Genomic DNA, 20,802 nt, shown 5'->3' with positions numbered 1-20,802 from the left:
GCGTAATATGGTGTGGAGTTTACTAATTTAACCCCAAACTTGCTCAAAAACTTGTTCACTTGATCCCCATTTAAAGATGTTCCGTGATCCACCATCAACGTTTGTGGAATTCCAAACCTATAAATGATGTGATCACGGATAAACTCTATGACATTCTTTTGGGTGATCTATTTCAAAGGTACCGCCTCTACCCACTTGGTGAAATAGTCGGTTGCAACTATAATAACAGTATGTTGCTTGGACGATGGGGGATAAATCTTTCCTATCAGGTCTATCGTCCAACCCTTGAACGACCAATGTTTAATAATAGGTGCCATCTCTCGTGCTGGTGCCCTTTGTATTGGACCATGCTTTTGGCATGCTAAACAACTCTTTGCATACTGAACGCATAATTCTCTCATCTTTGACCAAAAATATCCACTCCTAATAATTAACCATCTCATCCTTTGACCAGCTTGATGAGCTCCACATATCCCTTCGTACACTTCAGCCATGATCGTCCTGGCTTCTTGCAAACTCACACACTTTAGCAATACAGCATCAGAGCGTTTCTTAAACAACTCTTCATCTATTAGTGTATAGTTCAGCAAACACAACTTCATTTTCCTACTAATCCCTCCATTAGGTTCTTTAAGGAACCTTTTAATCTCTGTTCTCCAATCCATTGCATCTCCATCTTGTATGCAGTGAAATTCAATCTTTCTCGCCCTTCTTTAAGTCACGAACAATATGGTTCCATACTCACAAGTAGACTTCCAATTCAAAACCTTTGAGTACCCTGAGGCCATTTGTGCCAACTCATTTGCCACGTCGTTATATATCCTATTAACGCATTGAAGTTCTATTTTGTCGAATTCTTCTAACAATTCTTGGGCAATCTCATATTGACTTATAATGGAATCACTTTGGCATTTAAAATCACCAATCAATTGGTGAATTACCAATTGGGAATCGCCCCTAACGATCACATTTTTTACTCCCACATCTATCATTTGTTCTAGGCCTACGATTAAGGCTTCATATTCGCCCTGATTGTTCGTGCACATTCTGTCTAAAGTGAATGCGAATTTGTAGCAAATCCCCAAAGGATTAATCAATGCTACTCCTACTCCTGTACCTTTAGAGGTTTTTGACCCATCGAAATACAACACCTAAGGTTTTAGCTCGAACGAATTGATTTCTAATTCAATTTCTTCAGGCATGTCAAGGCATGGATGATCGGCTAGAAAGTTAGCCAAAGCCTGATTTTTGACTGTCTTTTGAGGTATATATTGTATCTCGAATTCTGATAAAGCTAATGTCCAAAAGCCTACCCTTTGGTGTAAAATAGGGCGCGAGAACATATACTTAACTAAATTTACTTTAGAAATTAAATAAACGGTTACGGGCCGTAAATAAGCCCTTAATTTTGTACATGTGAAATACAATGCAAGACATAATTTTTCGATAGCAGAGTAATTACATTCACATTTTGTTAACCGTCTACTTAAGTAGTAAATTGCCCTTTCTTTACCAAATTGGTCTTCCTGTGCGGCCATTCCAGCTATTGATTCTTTTTCAGCCGATACGTACACTTTCATTGGCCGTCCTTGGATTGGTGACACCAACACTGGTGGGCTTGATAAATATGTCTTCAGGCTTTCAAAAGCCTTTTGATGTTCTTCTTTCCAGACGAATTCATCCTGATTTTTCAGCTTTAAGAGCGGCGAAAAGATTTTAGTTCGCCCTGCACAGTTAGAAATAAAGCGTCTTAAAAAGTTTATTTGGCCTAGAAACCTTTGCAATTCTTTTTTTGTTGCTAGGTGGTTTGGCCTCTAAAATGACCTTCGCTTTATTTTTATCAAGTTCAATCCCTCTCTTGTGTACTAAGAAACCAAGGAAATTTCCTGCATTAACACCAAATGCACATTTCAAGGGATTCAACTTTAGCTTATATTACTTCATTCGCTCAAACGAATATCTTAACTGTTCGAAATGGTCCTCTTCTTTAATACTTGACTACTATGTCATCTACATACACTTCAACAAACTTGCCTATCATATCATGAAAGATTAAATTCATTGCCATTTAATAAGTTGCCCCTGCATTTTTTAGGCCGAAAGGCATAACCACCCATTCAAAACATCTTAGAGACATAGGGCATCTAAAGGCAGTTTTTTGTATGTCTTCTTCAACTATATAAATTTGATTGTATCCTGAATACCCATCCATGAAAGAATACATGACGTGTCCGGCAGTCGAGTCTACTAAAGAATCCACCATGGGCATTGGATACTCATCTTTGGGTGTAGCTATGTTTAAATTCCTAAAGTCTATACACCCTTAGTTTATCATTCTTTTTTAGTACTGGCACGATATTGGACAACCATTCGACATATCTGGCTGTTCTAATAAATCCTGCTTTCAATAATCGCTCTATCTCTTTCTTAATCTCAGGGAGTACATTAGAAGCAAAACGTCGAGAAGGCTGCCTATAAGGTTTAAAATTAGGTTTAGTTGGTAATATATGTTCCACCAAGTCTCTATCTAAACCAGGCATTTGTTCATATTTCCAAGCAAAACAATCTTTATACTCCTTTAACAAAGCGATTAATTTATCACTAACATCTTGATCGAGCATCTGGCTGATGAATGTTGGACGATCTTCTCCTTCATTGCCAATATTTACTTTGATCAGAGGGTCTTGTGCTTGAGCGTATCCAGGTTTGATGATCTACATCACTTCGTCGTCCAGTTCCCTTATAAGTACTTCTTCTTCTAAACAGTCCACCTTGTTGACTTCTCGGCCAATGCTTTGTTCTAACTCGAATACTGCTAATTTGTCCTTCAGCGCTTTCAGGGCTGTCTCTTCTTTTGCCTTGTCATTGCATTCCTTATTGAAAGCCATTAGTCTGGCTTTGAAGGCCTGAATATCGGCCATTTGCTTTTGTAACTTAGAATCCATTCAAGATTCTTTGATTATTCTTTTGCCAATTACTGGCTCTTCTAGGATCACTATATTTGGCCTCATCTGTCTGAACATTTCGGTGAGTGCGTCCACTAAAAAGGGCTCTTCGCTTTGCATGACAACTTGAGTTTCTTTCCCATCTTGTACTACCCTGACAGGTCCATAGTTTCCTTCGTACATGAACTTTTCCACCGAGTTTGCTTCTGCGACAAAAGGCCTATGATCGGCTTGTACCACCTCTGCTTCGCCTTTGTTATTCCAAAAGATTAGGTATTGATGGAGCGATGAGGGTATACAGTGACTTCCGTGTATCCAATCTCTTCCTAGTAACACATTGTAACTAGTAGGACCATCTATTACAAAGAAGACTGTGGTCCTAGTAGTCGTCCCTATAATTATGTCCAATGGCATAACTCCCTTAACTGAAGTTACTCCTCCATTGAAACTCGTAAGGATGACTTCTGTAGGAATCATGTCACCCTCTGCCTTTGCGAACTTCCTCATCATCCTAGATGGAATGGTGTTTATAGCTGCTCCATTGTCGACAAGCACTTTTGCCACAGGGATGCTGTTAACTAGAGCTTTAACGTACAATGGCCTCAAGTGTTTAGTCAATTTCATGTCTGGCCGTTTAAAAATAACCTTTTCGGTAGCCTCTATTTCTATTTCCTGCTTGTTTTCTGTCGAATTATCCCCCTGTGATAAGTCGACGTGCAGCATATCGTGCTGAGCCTCTGTATCCTGAATCTCCTCCTTATTGTTTTCTAATGCTTCCTCATCAGTTACCCAACCCGTGGGAGGGGACATTATTCTTGGAGGTGATCCATACTTTTCAGAGCGAGACACTCTCTTCTCCCTTTTGGGCGTCCCGTACAGTACGTAGAAATCGAAAGGACGCCCAGATGGTTATCCCAACAAGTCTACTTCGCGAACTCCCTCTCGATGTAGTTGCTTCAACAGAGTATTGTGCGATACTCCTCTCCTTCTTCTTTCTGCTTCTAGGTCGATTTCTTCTGCAATGTCTGTCATTCCTTCGTCTTCTTCATCGTTGTAGGCCTCTCTAGAAGTCTGGCCTTCTTCACATTCCAGCACGCAAGCCTCTCCTTCGTTGTCCTCCATTTCTTTTTCTTTTTCTTTATTCTTGAATTCATTGGCCAGTAAGTAATTATTGGGCACGATAGGAGGTAACGTACCGAACTGGATAGTAAGGGGCTGATCTGGATCGTCTCCATCCCTTCTGTCCCGCTCAAACTTTGATCTCCCAGACGAAGTTTCTGGCAGTTCTTTCATTGATTCATCTGTACCGGTCTCTTCATTATCTTTGAGAACATTTTGATTGGCTACCTTGAGTAGTTTAGGCACTTTAGGATGTGGCACTCCCTGTTGCTGTCTCATCATTCGTCCATAGTTTTGTTGGAAACGTCTTTGTTGGGTTCTAATCATCTCATCTAAAGGTACTGCTCTTCCTGCATTATACTGGAACGAATGTCATACATTTGACCGACGAGGTTGCGGCCTGAATGTTCTCCCATTATCTACTGGCCTGAGCTGCCTTTCACAGGCGATCCTCTATAGAATGATGTACCTCGCCCTTTACCAGGCTGAGTGTTTGGGAAGAAAGTAGGACGATGGGGATGCTGCCATATCCCTGGTTTCTCCTTATTTCCACTCACTTCTCTTTTACATCTTGCATACAGGAAGTCTTCGTCCTTTTTTGGTTCTTTCCCTTTGATTCGTTCAAAGACCCTGGGATGTGGTCTAGGATCCTCTTCTCCATCATCTATGACCAACTTGAATTTTGTTAACTTGTTTTTGAAACCAGACGTCACCATGTTCACTCCAAGTGGCCGTGGAAAAGGATTTTCATCCACTACCATCTTCTTCTTATCGTCGAACGTAATTCGTCCTGATTCAATGGCATCCTGCAACACATGGCGAAAAACCAAGCAATTGTTAGTCAAATGTGACCATGCATTATGCCACTTACAATATTTTTTACCCTTAATTTGTTCAGGGTTTGGCAATTTATGCTTATCGCTCAGCTTTATCTGTTTATCCCTATATGTTTCCATCTTTCATGGGCTCATCTTTGCCCGATGGTCTAGACTTGGCCATCATAGGACAAGTATACGTATCTCTTTTGACCAATTCGGCCAAACACGTTTCGGCCTGATCGTATGACTCGTCGCTGATGGTATGAACGTCAAAATTTAGGTCTTTGTAATAAGTCCCTTTACTAGAATTTTTCATCTGCTTTTCTTCTCTTATCAGTCGTACATACCTAATCACATTTGCACTCAACTAGAAAGGTCAGGAAATTCCTTGTCTTGGAATTTCTTTTTTAAATCAAAGCTCAAATAGTCCCGAGCGATTTTGAAAAATTCTTTTTCGGGCAGAGGTACAAAACACTTGCTTCTTGCTGTTTTGAACTTTTGGAGAAAACTTTCTGCCCATTCGTTTGGCATTTGACGTAGATTCGCCAAATCAGCCAAAGTGACTCCAGACTCAGTTTTATAAAACTGAGCGTGGAATAATTGTTCCAATTGTTGCCATGTTTGAACAGAGTTCGCTGGCAAGTTGATGAACCAGGAGAAAGTTACTCATGTTAATGAACTAGGGAAAAGCCTCATTTTATGGTAATCAGTTACATCACCACTTTGCAATGTGAATCGCCCTATGTGTTCTAGAGTAGACACCTCTCCTAAACCAGTAAACGGTGAGAATTTTGGCACTTTATACCCTCTAGGCCATGGATATGTTTGGTCTACCCAATCAAGATATGGCTTTGTGTAAGTCGGCCTAATGACGGGGCGCACCCCAAAAGCCATCTGATCCTGTACGATTTCCATAATCTGACTTCTCAACATGACGTTGGGGTTATATGGAATTCCTACAGGTTTGTTAATCGGTTGATTTGCATGAGGCCTGATGTTTGGTCCTTGATTGGCGACAAAGTTACCATGATTAGGGCCATTACCATTAGCCTGAACATCTATTCCATCATTAACACGTGGGGTATTCTGTCAATTGTTTAGGACATTATCTCTTATATTTGGATTACCCCCCAAGTTAGGCGTACCACTACCATTGTTCTGATTTGGCACTGCACCACCCCCTTGGTTTGAAGTAGAGGCACCAGAAAGTGGTTCTACCCCTTGATTCGGATTTAGGACTGAGGGATTATGTCCCACAATTGTCCTAGTTTGAAAGTGATTTGCAAGAGGTATAACCGGTTGACATATTTAGCCTACTAACTTATTCATTGTTTCGTTCAAAGTGTTTAGTTGTTTGGCCATGTTGTCATAATGTGCATTCCCATTTTGGGTAAATCTTTCCATATTATGAATACTTCGAAGATTTACCTGTTCAACGACATCTTATGTGAGTTCTCCAAGTAATGCACGCATGGTTCGAGGACTCAACTCTGTCATTGGTTCGTAACGACTGTTACTGCTCTGATTTTGTCCATCTGTTCGTGGAGAGGCATGCTGCTCCTCATAATGCTCGATTACAGACTGGATTCCTCCCTAACTTGCTACTTCCTTATCGGATCTCTGAGGTATATTGTTTCACCTTTTGTATTTTCAACACCAAATACCACTGTCCCACTGGGCGTGCTAAATTGTTTCGCGCGGATTCGTCGCTAACAATTAAAAAGGGATCAGACGATTGTGTAAGGGACAAACCTCTCGAGACAAAGTCCCAAAAACGGGTGTTCTTTATTAGCGATGACTTTACAATTGGAAATTAAGAACAGAATGCCTCCAAGGGGCGCAAGCACACGAGTTACTGAAAGAAGTATTTAAATCTAAATTAAGAAAATTAAAATTACATGTTTTCTGTTCGAGAGTTTTTGATTCGGGCTCTTGCTCTATGTCTTTTCTTCTTTTTATACTCTCTGATTGATCTCTTTGTGATCAACCGTCTAAAAACTGCTCGATCGTTCTATAACTGTCCACTTTTCTCGTAATGGCCAACTTGTCATGGAACTGCCTTTTTTAACTGCTGTCATTACTCTTCGTCGTTCAACCGTTTTCGATTGAATTCCTTGAATCATGGAACGTGATAGGGCTGCTTAATAACTGTTTTGATAACTGCGCTTCTTGATAACCACAACACTTCATGTTTGCTAATACCTTGGGCGATTCGAAGGTTTGGACGAAAATAGAGTAGCAGTTCTGGGAGACTGCACGGCACTCCATTCGCTCAGGTCCTGGGCGATTTGCAAGCTTGGGTGATGATGTTATTGCATTCCTGGGCTTCCCTATTTGGACTTTCATCCTGAATTGTCTGATTGGGCTTCATTCTTTGGGCTATTTGATTTGGGGATCCTTCCATTGGACTTCATTCCTTGGGCCGTTCGATTTGGGCCGAATTTTTATGTGTCAACAGTATTGAATATTTTTCATCCCGTACTATTAAATACTTATTATAATCGAATTCTTCTTATTTCAATTTTTTTGTAGGGTATATGAAATGACTAAATTATTAATTAAGGACGTGTTGGATGTTGATGCCATACCATAGATAAGACTCAGCAGGAATAAATATTTTATATAATTTTTTTTTATGTAATTTTGATTGAATCTAAGCAACCCTATATTTATGACTAATCTATTTCTTGAAAATCAAACCACACGTTTTAGTCAATTCAAAATGATCATTCTTTCCCTTCCACTCAAATTGCTTTCAGCAGTGAAGATTTTTAAATAGCATCATATCAAGAAAGAGATAGCAAAGGAATGCAATGTAATGTGAAATTATTATTGAAAGATAAACGAAAGTAGGCACAAGGAGCCATGTATAGAACCCTGGTACAAAAATTGTATTGGTGCAAATATATTTTTGACAGATAAATATATTTGGTGTGTGTCGATGCAACCGAACATTATTAAGAAAAACAAAGAATTTTGTTTATGTTCTATCTAGTAAAACACATTAATTGTGTCATTCATCATGATGTGGTGGGTTAAATGCATCAACGGTATATAAACTTTATTATATGTACCAAAATCATACATGAACTCATAAAGTTGTATTCTATCCATACATGAAATAATTTTCGTGAGTAAAAGCTCACGAAATAATCCACGTAGCAAATGGAGTGTCTATGTAACAATGACGTGGCAGCACTTCGTTAATTACAAGTAATAGTACATGAATCTTACCCCATGTATCAAAATCATACGTGAAGTCATGAATTTGTATATAATGATACATGAATTAACTTCAGTGCGTCAAAATTAAGGAAAAAATTCACGTGAGAAACAGTGTACATGAAAATATATGACATTTATTTAATTATTTTTATTATATTATTTATGGCAAACTTTTGAACGCTCAATATACAAATGCTTCAATTGAATGAGAAGCTCACTTCTATTACCACTTAATCAGACCAGTGGGCAGTGATGCCCGCTTGTTATTTTCTAGTTTCTTATCAATTTTAGGACATATAGTACCTTCAGAAGTATCCAAACTGTCTCATTTTTGTCGAATTCTTTTCGTGATCTTCAATTGAATGCTTAACAAAATTTTCAGAATTGATTGCTCGCTATCCATCGAAATCATCTTATTAAAACATTCACACAATTGTTAAGCAACTTTGGACTAAGTTTCTCATTCAATTGAAGCATTTGAAAGTCAACTGTTCTAGTTTTTAAATCCAATCATTTGGAGGTTGTTGAGAATTCTAAAGCTAATTGTTAGGATATCTACTGATCAACAATCAGTTTAGCAAGTCAAATCCTTCAACTGATAATGTAACAAGCTGCTGATTCTTTTGAAATTTTCCCGTTTAGTTTCAGTTAAATGTTTGATAAATGTTGTATAATCTTTTGTATTCCTTCATTCTCTCTAGATTTATACATGTAAAAGCTACATATATGTTACGATCCAATACAAAGAATACAGTCAAAAAAAAAAAAAAAAAAAAAAAAGGGTTCTTATTCAAAAATTGTTTGACAATTCTATACTTTAACTTTTTTTGGGTATCAAGGCTCATTAAATTCTAATGAAACAATTCTATCATGTTAAGACTCAACAAATGAGTACACGAATTTCAAAATTAGTTTACTCAAACGAGTCACTATCGTGTGGGGGTATGTTAAGGAATAAAATTTCAAATCAAATAAAGATGAAAATATAGATCATTTTATGTTAAGGAATAAAATTTCACATCAAATAAAGATGAAAATATAGACCAACTTATAAGGACTTGGGTTTCATCCTAAAATGTTAAGATATCTACTGATTTTGCCAACAATCAGTTAAGCAAATCAAGATCTCTTAAATTCCTTCAATCTCTGTAGTTTGTTACATGTAAAAGCTATATATATGTTGTTACGCCTCGATACCGAAGTGCCATCTCACCACCTACTCCGACCTGAAAACGACCCTCCTGAAACTTCTCCGAAGTGATATGTCGATTCCTACTACTGATCTGCCGAAGCATCTCACCTCCGAGGTCGAGATCAAGTGGACCCCGGTTAGAAGATCCGCCGCCAATTTAAGATTTGTCCTGCACCTAAGGTTTAAATTGATTTGACGTCCCCATGAGGCTACTTGATGTGACTTATCAACTTTATGTCAATTCAACTCGGGGGAAACAAACTGTCCGCCCACTCTACAAGCGCGGCTAATTGACGCCTATGAGCAGACACTTCATACCGTCAGATATATACACGCGTTCCACATCCCGTGGTTCATACCACCTATAAATACCCAAGGCTTGGCAAAAGGTAAAGGTAATGAAACTCTCAATACATAGCATTCCATAACAAGTTTATATATCATCCTCCCCCCTTTATTGATTGATTTGTGTAGCCCTTGGGCACTGTTCCGACCACCCAAATCTGACTTGACCGTCGGAGTGTATACGGCCGCCACCACCCCCATCGGTCCTGGCCGTGTGCCCCTGACCGTTTGTTCATTACGTAGGGAGGAATACGTGGAGTAGCTATAAGTTGGCCACGTGGAGGAGCCATTTTTGGAGGTCAACAGTTTGGCACCGTCTGTGGGAAACTCACTCCCCATTTGAAGTTTTGCGTTCCCCATCAGAGAAGACACTGAAAAATCGGCGACTGACCCTGAAAAAGGGGCTTCTTGAAAAAGAAAGTCGAATTACAATCCAAGTTCTTACTAGGTAGGATGAGCTACAGCCGTGAAGACGATCCCATGAGAGAGGCCTCTGAAGAAGAGGTACTCCATAACGATGTTACTCATCAGAGACTGCATCACCAGCGTCGACGAGGTGAAAGAACAGCCATACTCACTGAAGGTATGGCCCAAATAGCTGCGGGTATGAGAGACATAGCAGCTCAGAATATGGCGATGCGGGAACTTCTCATGCAAGCTCAGGGACACCAGAGGCCCCAAGGATCTTATCCGGTACAGGAAATCCCTTTGTCCCACTCTCAAGGCCACAGGAGCCAGCACACAGAACGTCCTCTCGAAAGAGAGGGGAACACCAAAGCGACATCTTATGCGCAGGAGAGTCATCCATCAGAACCACTCTTTGGGGACAACTTTCCTCAAGAACACGATGACCAGAGGTCAGTGAGCGTCTTCGACCGGATAGGGAATGATCCTAGCACTAGGGTCCGCTCCACAAGAGGGTCGGTCCGGTCAGACCGTGAAGAAGAGCATGTTCCTCCTCCTCCTAGAAATAGGAGGGAGAGGAGAAACTTAGTCAATTGGGGGAGCCGGGGAGAAGCACCTCCTCCACCCCAAGACATTCAAGATGATGAAAGATCAGAGGGGCCCTGTCGATCTTATGAGATTGACGACGATGACGATAACCTCCCTTTCTCAAGGGAAATTCGAAGCTTCCCAATGCCAACTAACTTCATGCCCTCTAAGATCCCCAAGTATGAGGGAAAAGGGGATCCGGAGAAGCACCTCACAAAGTATATGACACAAATGAGTCTTAGGAGAGCCTCACCTGCTCTAAAGTGCAGAGCTTTCCATTTAACACTAGGCGGAGCCGCCGAGGTGTGGTATAGGAGGCTTCCTCCCCTAAGCATCAGAAGTTGGCCAGACTTGAAGAAAGCATTTTTGAACCAGTACCTCTCACGCAGGGAAAGAGAGGTGCCAATTCAACGCCTGCAAGATATGAGGCAGGCCCCTGGAGAGATGCTGAAAAGCTATCTCGCCAGATTTACAGACGAAATTACTTACTGCGAGCAGGTCACTGACAGGGAAGCCCTTTCAGCCCTGAAAGGTGGTCTCAACATGAACACTTTGTTTTGGAGGGACGTGCGCAGCAAAAATCCCTCCACATACGACGAGCTGGTGGAGATGATGAGAGTGGAAATTGTTAGTGAAGAAATGATTGATCATCACAACCGTGCCGCGCAGGGACTCTCTCCCCCACAGAGGCAGGTAGGTCGAGGCCCCGCAGCGCACCTTGTTACTCAGCAATGGACCCAAGCAGGGCATACCATAGCTCCCACATCCAGACAGGCCCTAGCTTCCGCCACATTGAACGCAGTGCCGGTGTTGGCATATGATAATGCACCCGCTGAGGCAGGACCATCTGGAAGAATTGACAACAACAAGAAGAAAAAGAGGCCAAACAAGCCCTTGGCAGGAGCAAGATTTTGTACTTTCCATCAACTATACAGACATGACACCAGCGAGTGTCGTGATGCCAATCAGCGCCCTGATCGAAACAACCCTCACACTTCCAGCAGAAACGAGCATGCCCGCAGATCCACCTCTCCGAGGAGTGGAGGAAGAGGTCACCAGGAACAATCTCTTCGCAGAAGAAAATCGAGAAATCGAGGCCAATCCAAGCAAGGGAACCAAGCCCAATTCACTGGAGGTCAGGTCATCAGGGAAATCGATACCATCATTGGGGGACCCTACGTCGGTGGCAACACCAGAAATGCCCAGAGAAATTATACAAGAGAAGCTAAGGATCCCCCGATGATCACCTACATTGTCGACGAATCGAAATCAGCAGACAAGATGGCCCCAATCACCTTCTCCCAGGAAGATTTAGAGGGAGTTCACCATCTCCATTGCGACGCTTTGGTTATAAGAGCCGTGGTGGCTAGAAACGGATTAAAACGCATGCTCGTTGACAATGGCAGTTCCGTGAACATATTGTTCGGCTCTACTTTTGACAAAATGCAAATTGAACATGGGTTAATCCCATGACCGACCCACTGTTCGGATTCACTAGGGACGGCATCATCCCACGAGGGCGGATCACCCTGCCTGTGGAAATGGGTTCGGCCCCCTGGTCGCCCAGCATTTCATGGAATTTCTGGTGGTAGATCATAGGTCGGCTTATCATGGAGTATTGGGTAGACCCGCTCTAAAAGATCTTTGGGCTGTGACGTCCATTCACTATCTGTGCATGAAATTCCCAGCTGAACATGGGATTGCAACAGTCCGGGGCGATCAGATGGGCTCCAGGGCATGCTACCTAAACTCGCTGCGTAAATCTGAGCCCCGAACTGTCAATGTAATCCTAGCCGAAGTACCCGATGAAGCCGGTACGGACGTGGAAATGCTCGACGCCCCTGAACAAGGGCATACCTCTGAACAAGAGGAAGATGCCGTCATGGAAGAGGCCCCTGAACAAGGACACCCTCTTGATGAGTTAGACCCCCAAATAATCAATTATGAACCAAATGCGACCCCCATGAAAGAACTGGAAACTTTCCCAGTCAATCCGGAAGACCCCAATCAAGTCTTGCGCATAGGAAAGTCATTATCGCCTGAAGCAAAAATGGAGATGATACGATTCCTGAAAGAAAACCTGGATGTCTTCGCATGGAAGCATGAAGATATGGTGGGAATAGATCCTAGGATCAGTTGCCATCACCTTAACATCAACCCCTCCTATGCCCCCCATAGACAGAAGAGGCGTGCCCTGAACCCGGAACGGTATGAGGCGCTGAAAGATGAAGTAAATAAACTCAGCCGCAGTGGTTTCATCAGAGAGGCCATATATCCGAGGTGGATATCTAACCCGGTTCTGGTGAAAAAGTCCAGCGGGAAGTGAAGGGTCTGTGTGGACTTCACAAACCTGAATAAGGCGTGTCCCAATGACAGCTTCCCACTGCCAAGAATTGATCAACTGGTGGACTCCACTGCTGGGCATGAACTACTGAGTTTCATGGATGCGTACTCAGGATATAACCAGATACCCATGTTCCGACCTGACGAGGAAGCTACATCATTCATTACGGACAGGGGGCTGTATTGCTACAAAGTTATGCCCTTCGGATTGAAAAATGCCGGGGCCACATACCAGAGGTTAGTTAACATGATGTTTGCCGATCTCATTGGCAAAACCATGGACGTCTACGTGGACGACATGTTGGTCAAAAGCCTCCATGCGGCCGAACACGTGAGTCACATTGACCAAACCTTCCAGATACTCAGAAAGTATAACATGAAGCTGAACCCCCTCAAATGTACTTTCGGAGTAGCATCAGGCCAGTTCTTGGGATACATTGTAAATCAGAGAAGAATTGAGGCAAATCCGACAAAGGTAGCGGCCTTACTAGAAATGAGGTCACCTGAAAAACCGAAGGAGGTCCAAAGTCTCAATGGCCGAATAGCCGCACTCAGCCGCTTCATCTCCAGAGCCACCGATAAAAGCTTACCTTTCTTCAATGTATTGAAGTAAGGAAAGAGATTCCAATGGACTTCGGAGTGCCAAGAAGCCTTCGAGTCTCTAAAGAAACACCTCGGGGAAGCACCCCTCCTGTCGAAACCCCAGCCGGATGAATCTCTGTTGCTGTATCTAGCAGTTTCAGACGTGGCAGTCAGCGCGGTCCTAACCAGGGAAGAAAATGAGCGTCAATTGCCGATGTATTACATCAGCAAAGCACTTCTCCCAGCTGAAACATGCTACTCCGACATGGAAAAACTGGCACTCGCACTTATCACAGCCTTAAGAAATCTGAGGCCATACTTCCAAGCCCACTCAATACAAGTCCTCACCAATTTCCCTTTAAGACAAGTGATGTAGAAAACGGACGCGTCGGGACGCCTGCTGAAATGGGCTATTGAGCTCAGTGAGTTCGATTCACGTTCCGACCTAGACGCGCTATCAAGGGCCAGGCCCTTGCCGATTTTATGGTCGAGTTTACCAAAGCCCCAGAAATGGAGGCCCTAATGGAACCGACCGAGCCCCCCACATGGAAGTTGTTTGTAGATGGGTCTTCAGGAGAGGCTGGCACGGGGACAGGAATCGTGTTGGAAAGCCCAGAAGGCCATTTTCTAAATTGTGCTGTGAGATTCGGCTTTAGAGCCTCGAACAACGCAGTCGAATATGAGGCCCTTCTGGCAGGTCTAAGGCTCGCTAAGGAAATGCAGGTCAGGAAGCTCCTAGCAAGCAGCGATTCTCAGCTCATAGTAAATCAGGTAAATGGGGATTTCGCAGCCAAAGATGGTAACATGCTCGCATACTTGAAGCTGGTTTTGGACATAATTCCCCATTTCGAAAGGTTCGAACTGACTCAAGTCCCCCGCCTAGAAAATTCCCATGCAGATGCCCTCTCAAAGTTAGCCAGCAGCATGGACTCAGAGCTTCTAAGCATCGTCCCCATTGAGCACTTATCGAGGCCCTCCACCTTCGAAGGCGAAGAGTTACCGTGGATAGAAGGCACCCCCTTGTGGATGCAGCCCATAATCACGTATCTGAAGGAGCAAACACTGCCTGCTTCCAGAGGCGAGGTAAGAAAATTTAGAAGAAGGGCTGCACACTTCGTCCTTCAAGAAGACATCCTTTACAAGAGAGGTTTCGCTTCGCCCCTTCTTCGATGTGTGGACGGCAAGAGGCCACATACATACTCAGAGAGATACATGAAGGGATCTGCGGAAATCACTCCGGAGGGACGGCTCTGGCACACAAGGTTATCCATCAAGGCTACTTCTGGCCAACCCTGAAAAGGGACGCTTGCCAATTTGTCCAAAAATGTGACAAGTGCCAGCGCTTCTCTAACGTGCAAAGACAGCCTGCTCAGAGCCTCTCTGTAGTGACCAGCCCTTGGCCATTCGCCAAGTGGGGCATCGACTTCATTGGTCCACTCCCAAAAGGAAGGGGAAGCTCAACTTTCGCCATTGTCGCCATCGACTACTTCACTAAGTGGGTCGAGGCAGAACCCCTTGCCCGAATCACCGAGGCCAATACTACGAAGTTCGTTTGGAAAAACGTCATTTGCAGATTCGGCATCCCCCACTCCATTGTCTCTGATAATGGGCGGCAGTTCGACAACAGGAAGATGCGAGACTTATGCGACGAACTGGGCATAAAGAAGGACTTCTCGACTCCGCATCACCCCCAGGCAAATGGACAGGTTGAAGCAGTGAACAAAACTATCAAGCACACCCTGAAAAGGAAACTGGATGCCTCGAAAGGCACCTGGGTTGACGAACTCCCCCACGTCCTCTGGGCCATCAGAACGACTTGCCGGACTGCAACCGGCGAGACCCCATTTTCCATGACCTACGGAGCCGAAGCAATGAGTCCGGTCCAAGTTGGGGTCCCATCACATCGACGGATACATTTCAATGAGATCAGCAACGATGAGGCGCGCATAAGTGAACTACACCTCCTTGAGGAAAAGAGAGACGCTTCCCAAATGACCTTGGCAAAATATCATCGCAAGATGACCCACTTTTACAACTCCAAGGTCAGAAACAGAACTCTCCGCTTGGGCGACCTCGTCCTCAAAAGAGTTTTTCAATCTTCAAAACCAACCGGGTCAGGAGTTTTTGGCCCGAACTGGGAATGCCCTTACCGCATTCGGGGGAATCCCGACCTGGTACCTTCGAGGTCGAAGATAAGTCAGGAAGAATGCTACCTCACAAGTGGAACGTCGAGCACTTGAGAAAATACTACCAGTGATAAGACTGTTCCGATCTGATCCTAAGTTGTCATAGCTAATCGGTTGTTCCGATCTGACCTTGGTTGTAAAGTTTATTAAATGATGGAATCGCCTTTGTAAAGGGTGGTGTAATTTATCTTAGTAATGAATTTCCAGTTCCAAACCAGATCAGCTAGGTAATAGTTTCTTCAGTTCTTCGGAAGGTTCATTTGAGCGATCCGATCGTCAATTATTAGCTGATTACCAAGCGGTTCCTCGTGTTTCGCCAATTGGTCTGACCTCAGATTATTAAGAAGTTGAAGTGAGGAATCACTTCCTGCTCACTTAAGTGTTTGGACTTATGTTTGCTTAAGCGGACCGGTTCACAATTGTTAACTGATCGTTGTCACGAGGCAATTAGTCTAATGTTTGTCATTCATACAAGTATAAAACAAAAGGAATACAAAGAAGCAGAAGCCAAAAGACTTAACAGAAATTTAACAAAATTTTTCATTCCATTTTATAAAATTAAAGTACATTGGGGGCCGAAGCCATTACAAAATAAAAAGGAAACCCTAATCTGTGGGAGGAATTTCAGCACTGGCCGTCTCCTGGGCCTCTGGAGCCTCCTCAGTAACCTTATCAGGCCGACCTCCAGTGGGTCCCCCAAGCTCTGCCTCCAGTTGAGAGATGTCCAGGGTAGGATGCACCTCCTTCAGTCGACCTAGTAGGCTTTGGGCACTCCACGAGGCCCAGAAGTTGGCAAAGTCGTCGTAAAGGGGATGGTCTTCGAAGTGATCAATAAAATTCTGAACCGCCACCTCCCCCGCAGACTTTAATTCCTTCTTCAGAGAGGCAATCTCCACTGACTGGGCCTCTGTCTGTTGCTTCAGCTCCGCCTTTTCTCTGTTAGAGGCCTCCAGAGCATCGGTGGCGAGCTTATGGTGCTCGTTAGCGTGGTCAAGTCGCCGAGTCACCGCAGCCACTTGGCACTCCACTTCGTAGAGCTCTTTCTTCAGCCGCTCCACCTCTACCTGCGAAGTAGCAAGCTGGACCTCAGTAGCTCTCTTCCCCTCCTCTGCCTTGGTGGCTTTGGCCTGGGCAGCTCGCACAGCATCCCCATAATGCATCGCCTCCTCGAGGCGCTTGACGAGGTCCTCCCTCTTGGAGTTTAGATCCTTCACCAAGCCCTCGAGCTGGATGCTTGTGCTTAGTGCCCGGGCCACGCAGGTGCTGTTCGCCGCCACCAAGTCTTCGACCGTGCAGGAGGCGGTGTGGTCCCACCACTCTTCAGTACAATATTTGCTGTGGACCACCGCCACAGCAGCTGTCTCTGGAGGAAGAGCCTCCAACACCTCCCTTACGGGCTCCTCTTGATTGGTGCCCAGGAAATCAACCTCTTTGGTAGAGCGGGCCCTTTTTCTCCTCTGCTGCCCCGGAGCTTGTTCAATGGGTACAGCCGCAAGGGGCGCTGTGTCCGGGGCAGCGACAGGCTCTGCTGAAGCGGGGCTTCTCTCTGGGAGGGCCACCCCCGTGGGAATAGTTGTCTGCCTCAAAACTGGGGGTGGCCTCGCCACAGTTGGGCGTCTAGAAGGGGCAGCACTCTTCTTGCCCTTCCTTCGGAGGTCAGCCTCCGGATCCTCCTGAACCTCCTCCTCCGTCGGGGGCTGGAGCCTCTTACTGGCCTCCACCAGCTCCTCCATTTGCTTCTTATACGAAGAGAAGGAGGCCTTCAGCGCCCGTGCCTCGGCCTTCATTTTCTGGATGGTCTTGAAGTCGGGGCGTACGGGTAGCTTCTTGCTGAAGTTATCTGCAAAGAAACGAATAAGGAATTAGTACAAGTCTAGGGAGTTCGGAATAAAAAAGTATGGGCTTCGGTCCTATTACCTTGAGACGCCATTAAATCGTGAGTGATGAAATGGATGTTCTTACGGATCAGCCTGTGGTAGGACCTCTTCTTCTGAGGCAGCTGATAAATGACACAGATAGTGTCGAAGTCCTCTGTTGATAGCTCACACCGAGGAAGAGAACCTACGAAAGCAAACATAACTGTTAGACACAGGCCAAACCGAAGAGAAAATAAAAGGAGCAACAACTATACTCACTAAGTGTTGAAAACTTCGCCGGGACTGTAAGAGGCGCCAGGGTGTCCCCCTCCATTGTGTCCCATCGCCCAGCTGCCCAGCACCATGAGCTCTTCCATTCCTTGATGGAGCTCGACAGATCGATCACAAATGGAGTGTGGGAACCCCATGATGTTAGGTAGTACCAACCCCGGGTCTTATTCCCCCCCCCCCCCCGACAGTAACCTTGGGTATATAGAGGGTCTAGAAAACGGAAAGGGGCATCTCCACCCCTAATGATGCCTCTTTCCACAACATCCAGGAGCCCACCATCTGGCTCCAGGAGTTTGGATTGAGCTGTGTCGGGGCTAGACCGTAAGACCTAAGCACCAACCTAAAGAATGGGTGGATAGGCAGCCTAAGTCCGGCCCTAAGGATCGCCTCACTAATGGCCACACAGCCTGGCCTTGGGTAACAGGCTCTCTCTTCCGGCCCGGGGAGAATCAAGTCTATAATGTCTGGGATCCTATATTCTGTCCTAAGTCTACCCAGGTCGGCCTCCCTCAATTTTGATGGGTAGTCCGACGCCCCCCAATGCACAGAAGTATCTGGGGGACTATCTGGTCGCTTCCATATGTTCTCCCCCCCCATTATTGCCCCAACTATTTCTGAGGAGGTCGCCACAATGGGCTCATCCACCCTCACTATTTCTAAGCCCCTCCCCAAACCAGAACTCCCTTCCGAGGCCATTCGTTAAGAAATTTTTTACAGTCCAAATGGGTGCTGAAACTTATGGGTTTGGAAGTTTTTCCTAGCTGGGAATGATGCAGGATCGCCGGAGGTATCGTTCTCTCTCGTCGGAGTTGCTTGTAAAACGTCGAAAATCGCCGAAAATTTGAGAGCAAATTATGGTTTTAGTCTTGCGAAAGTAGAAAACTCTGAGAAAACCCCAGAGTCCTCCTTTTATAGGAAAAACAAGTCCAATCTCCACCGTTGAATTCAAATGCGATCAATCTAAGCCGTTTGTCGCATCCTCAATCCGGGCCGTTGAAATGAAACGCCAGATTTGATCTATGCCCAAGATGTCGCTGTGACCTTCACGCTAAATTGAAACGCGTCACCTCGATTACAACCATCCGTCAATAATAATTACTAGCCGCAGCAGCCTTTTAGGAGAATGGGCATGGCACCCAACTGTCACCTTGGAAACACGCAACAGTTGTCAAATCATTGGACGTTTGGGTCGCCTCAGATGAGCTCCTCCTCCAACTTTACAAAGCTTGGACGCACCTGACGCGAACGGCCCATTGGGTCGTCGCCTCGGACGCTACGTTTTCCTCCCATGCTTTACAAAGTTTCAGCCATCTCCCCAAGCGTCGACCTCTTCCTGTCAACACATCGGTGCGAGATGAGTTCCTCTAGACGCACCTGACGCGAACGGCCCATTGGGTCGTCGCCTCGTAAGCTGCATTTTCCTCCCATGCTTTAGAAAGTTTCAGCCATCTTCCCACGCGTCGACCTCTTCCTGTCAACGCATCGGTGCGAGATGAGTTCCTTCTCCAACTTTACAAAGCTTGGACGCACCTGACGCGAACGCCCCATTGGGTCATCGCCTCGGACGCTGCGTTTCCTCCCATGCTTTACAAAGTTTCAGCTATCCCCACGCGTCGACCTGTTCTGTCAGTGCATCGACGGCAGCTGAGCCCTTTCTCCAACTTCGCAAATCTGGGACGCGCCTGACGTGAATGCCCCGCATCTGCCTATTCTCCTAACCTCGGCTGCTGCGACGAATCGACCCCATGACTCGCGGCCCTGTCAGGAAAGCAAATCCGCGCATAATATAAATATTCACCCCCAGATTTGGGGGACCACTGTTACGCCTCGATACTGAAGTGCCATCTCACCACCTACTCCGACCTAAAAACGACCCTCCCGAAGCTTCTCCGAAGTGATATGTCGATTCCTACTACTGAACTGCTGAAGCATCTCACCTCCGAGGTCGAGATCAAGTGGACCCCGGTTAGAAGATCCGCCGCCAATTTAAGATTTGTCCTGCACCTAAGGTTTAAATTGATTTGACGTCCTCATGAGGCTACTTGATGTGACTTATCAACTTTATGTCAATTCAACTCGAGGGAAACAAACTGTCTGCCCACTCTACAAGCGCGGCTGATTGACGCCTATGAGCAGACACTTCATACCGTCAGATGTATACACGCGTTCCATATCCCGCGGTTCATACCACCTATAAATACCCAAGGCTTGGCAAGAGGCAAAGGTAATGAAACTCTCAATACATAGCATTCCATAACAAGTTTATATATCCTCCTCCCCCCCTTTATTGATTGATTTGTGTAGCTCTTGGGCACTGTTCCGACCACCCAAATCTGACTTGACCGTCGGAGTGTATACGGTCGCCACCACCCCCGTCGGTCCCGGCCGTGTGCGCCTGACCGTTTGTTCATTACGCAGGGAGGAATACGTGGAGTAGCTATAAGTTAGCCACGTGGAGGAGCCATTTTTGGAGGTCAACATATGTTATAAGTTTATTAATTCAAAAACTGTTTGATAATTCTGTAATCAGTTTTTTCTTCTTTCTCCGATGTCAAAAAACGAACAGACTAAGAAGAAATGAAAAGAAAATGTTGTATATTTTCTTATACGGCATTTGTTCGTAGATTATTTTGTTAATTTTGACATACAAGAATAGATTTATCTACTGACATGATATAAATTTATAAGTTCATGTACGATTTTGATACAAAGTTCAATTTTGCAGGATTTTTGATACAAGGATAAAGCTCACGTATGATTATGATAGAGAGAGAAAAGTTGATGTTCAATTCACGTAACTAGCTTGTCAAATTTTTTACATCTTTGCCACATGGATAATTCCATTCGTTATCACTAATGGGAATTAATTCATGTATGAATATAATACAAAATTGTGAATTCATGTAT

General features: G+C 44.5%; 1 protein-coding gene across 1 annotated transcript; it reads left to right on the top strand.

Annotated features, from left to right (window-relative positions):
• Positions 1 to 14,072: 14,072 nt before the first annotated feature.
• Positions 14,073 to 16,178, top strand: LOC111372987. The gene is made up of 5 exons (XM_022995427.1): positions 14,073 to 14,809; positions 15,013 to 15,157; positions 15,257 to 15,736; positions 15,972 to 16,071; positions 16,153 to 16,178. Exons 1-5 carry the CDS (start codon positions 14,073 to 14,075, stop codon positions 16,176 to 16,178), a joined length of 1,488 nt encoding a protein of 495 aa, XP_022851195.1.
• The last annotated feature ends 4,624 nt before the right edge of the window (positions 16,179 to 20,802 follow it).

This window comes from Olea europaea, unplaced genomic scaffold, assembly GCF_002742605.1.
Source record: "Olea europaea var. sylvestris unplaced genomic scaffold, O_europaea_v1 scaffold1060, whole genome shotgun sequence".
Lineage (NCBI taxonomy): Eukaryota > Viridiplantae > Streptophyta > Magnoliopsida > Lamiales > Oleaceae > Olea > Olea europaea.
The sequence above is the reverse complement of the archived record's forward strand: the minus strand, read 5'-3'. Positions and strand labels throughout refer to the sequence as shown.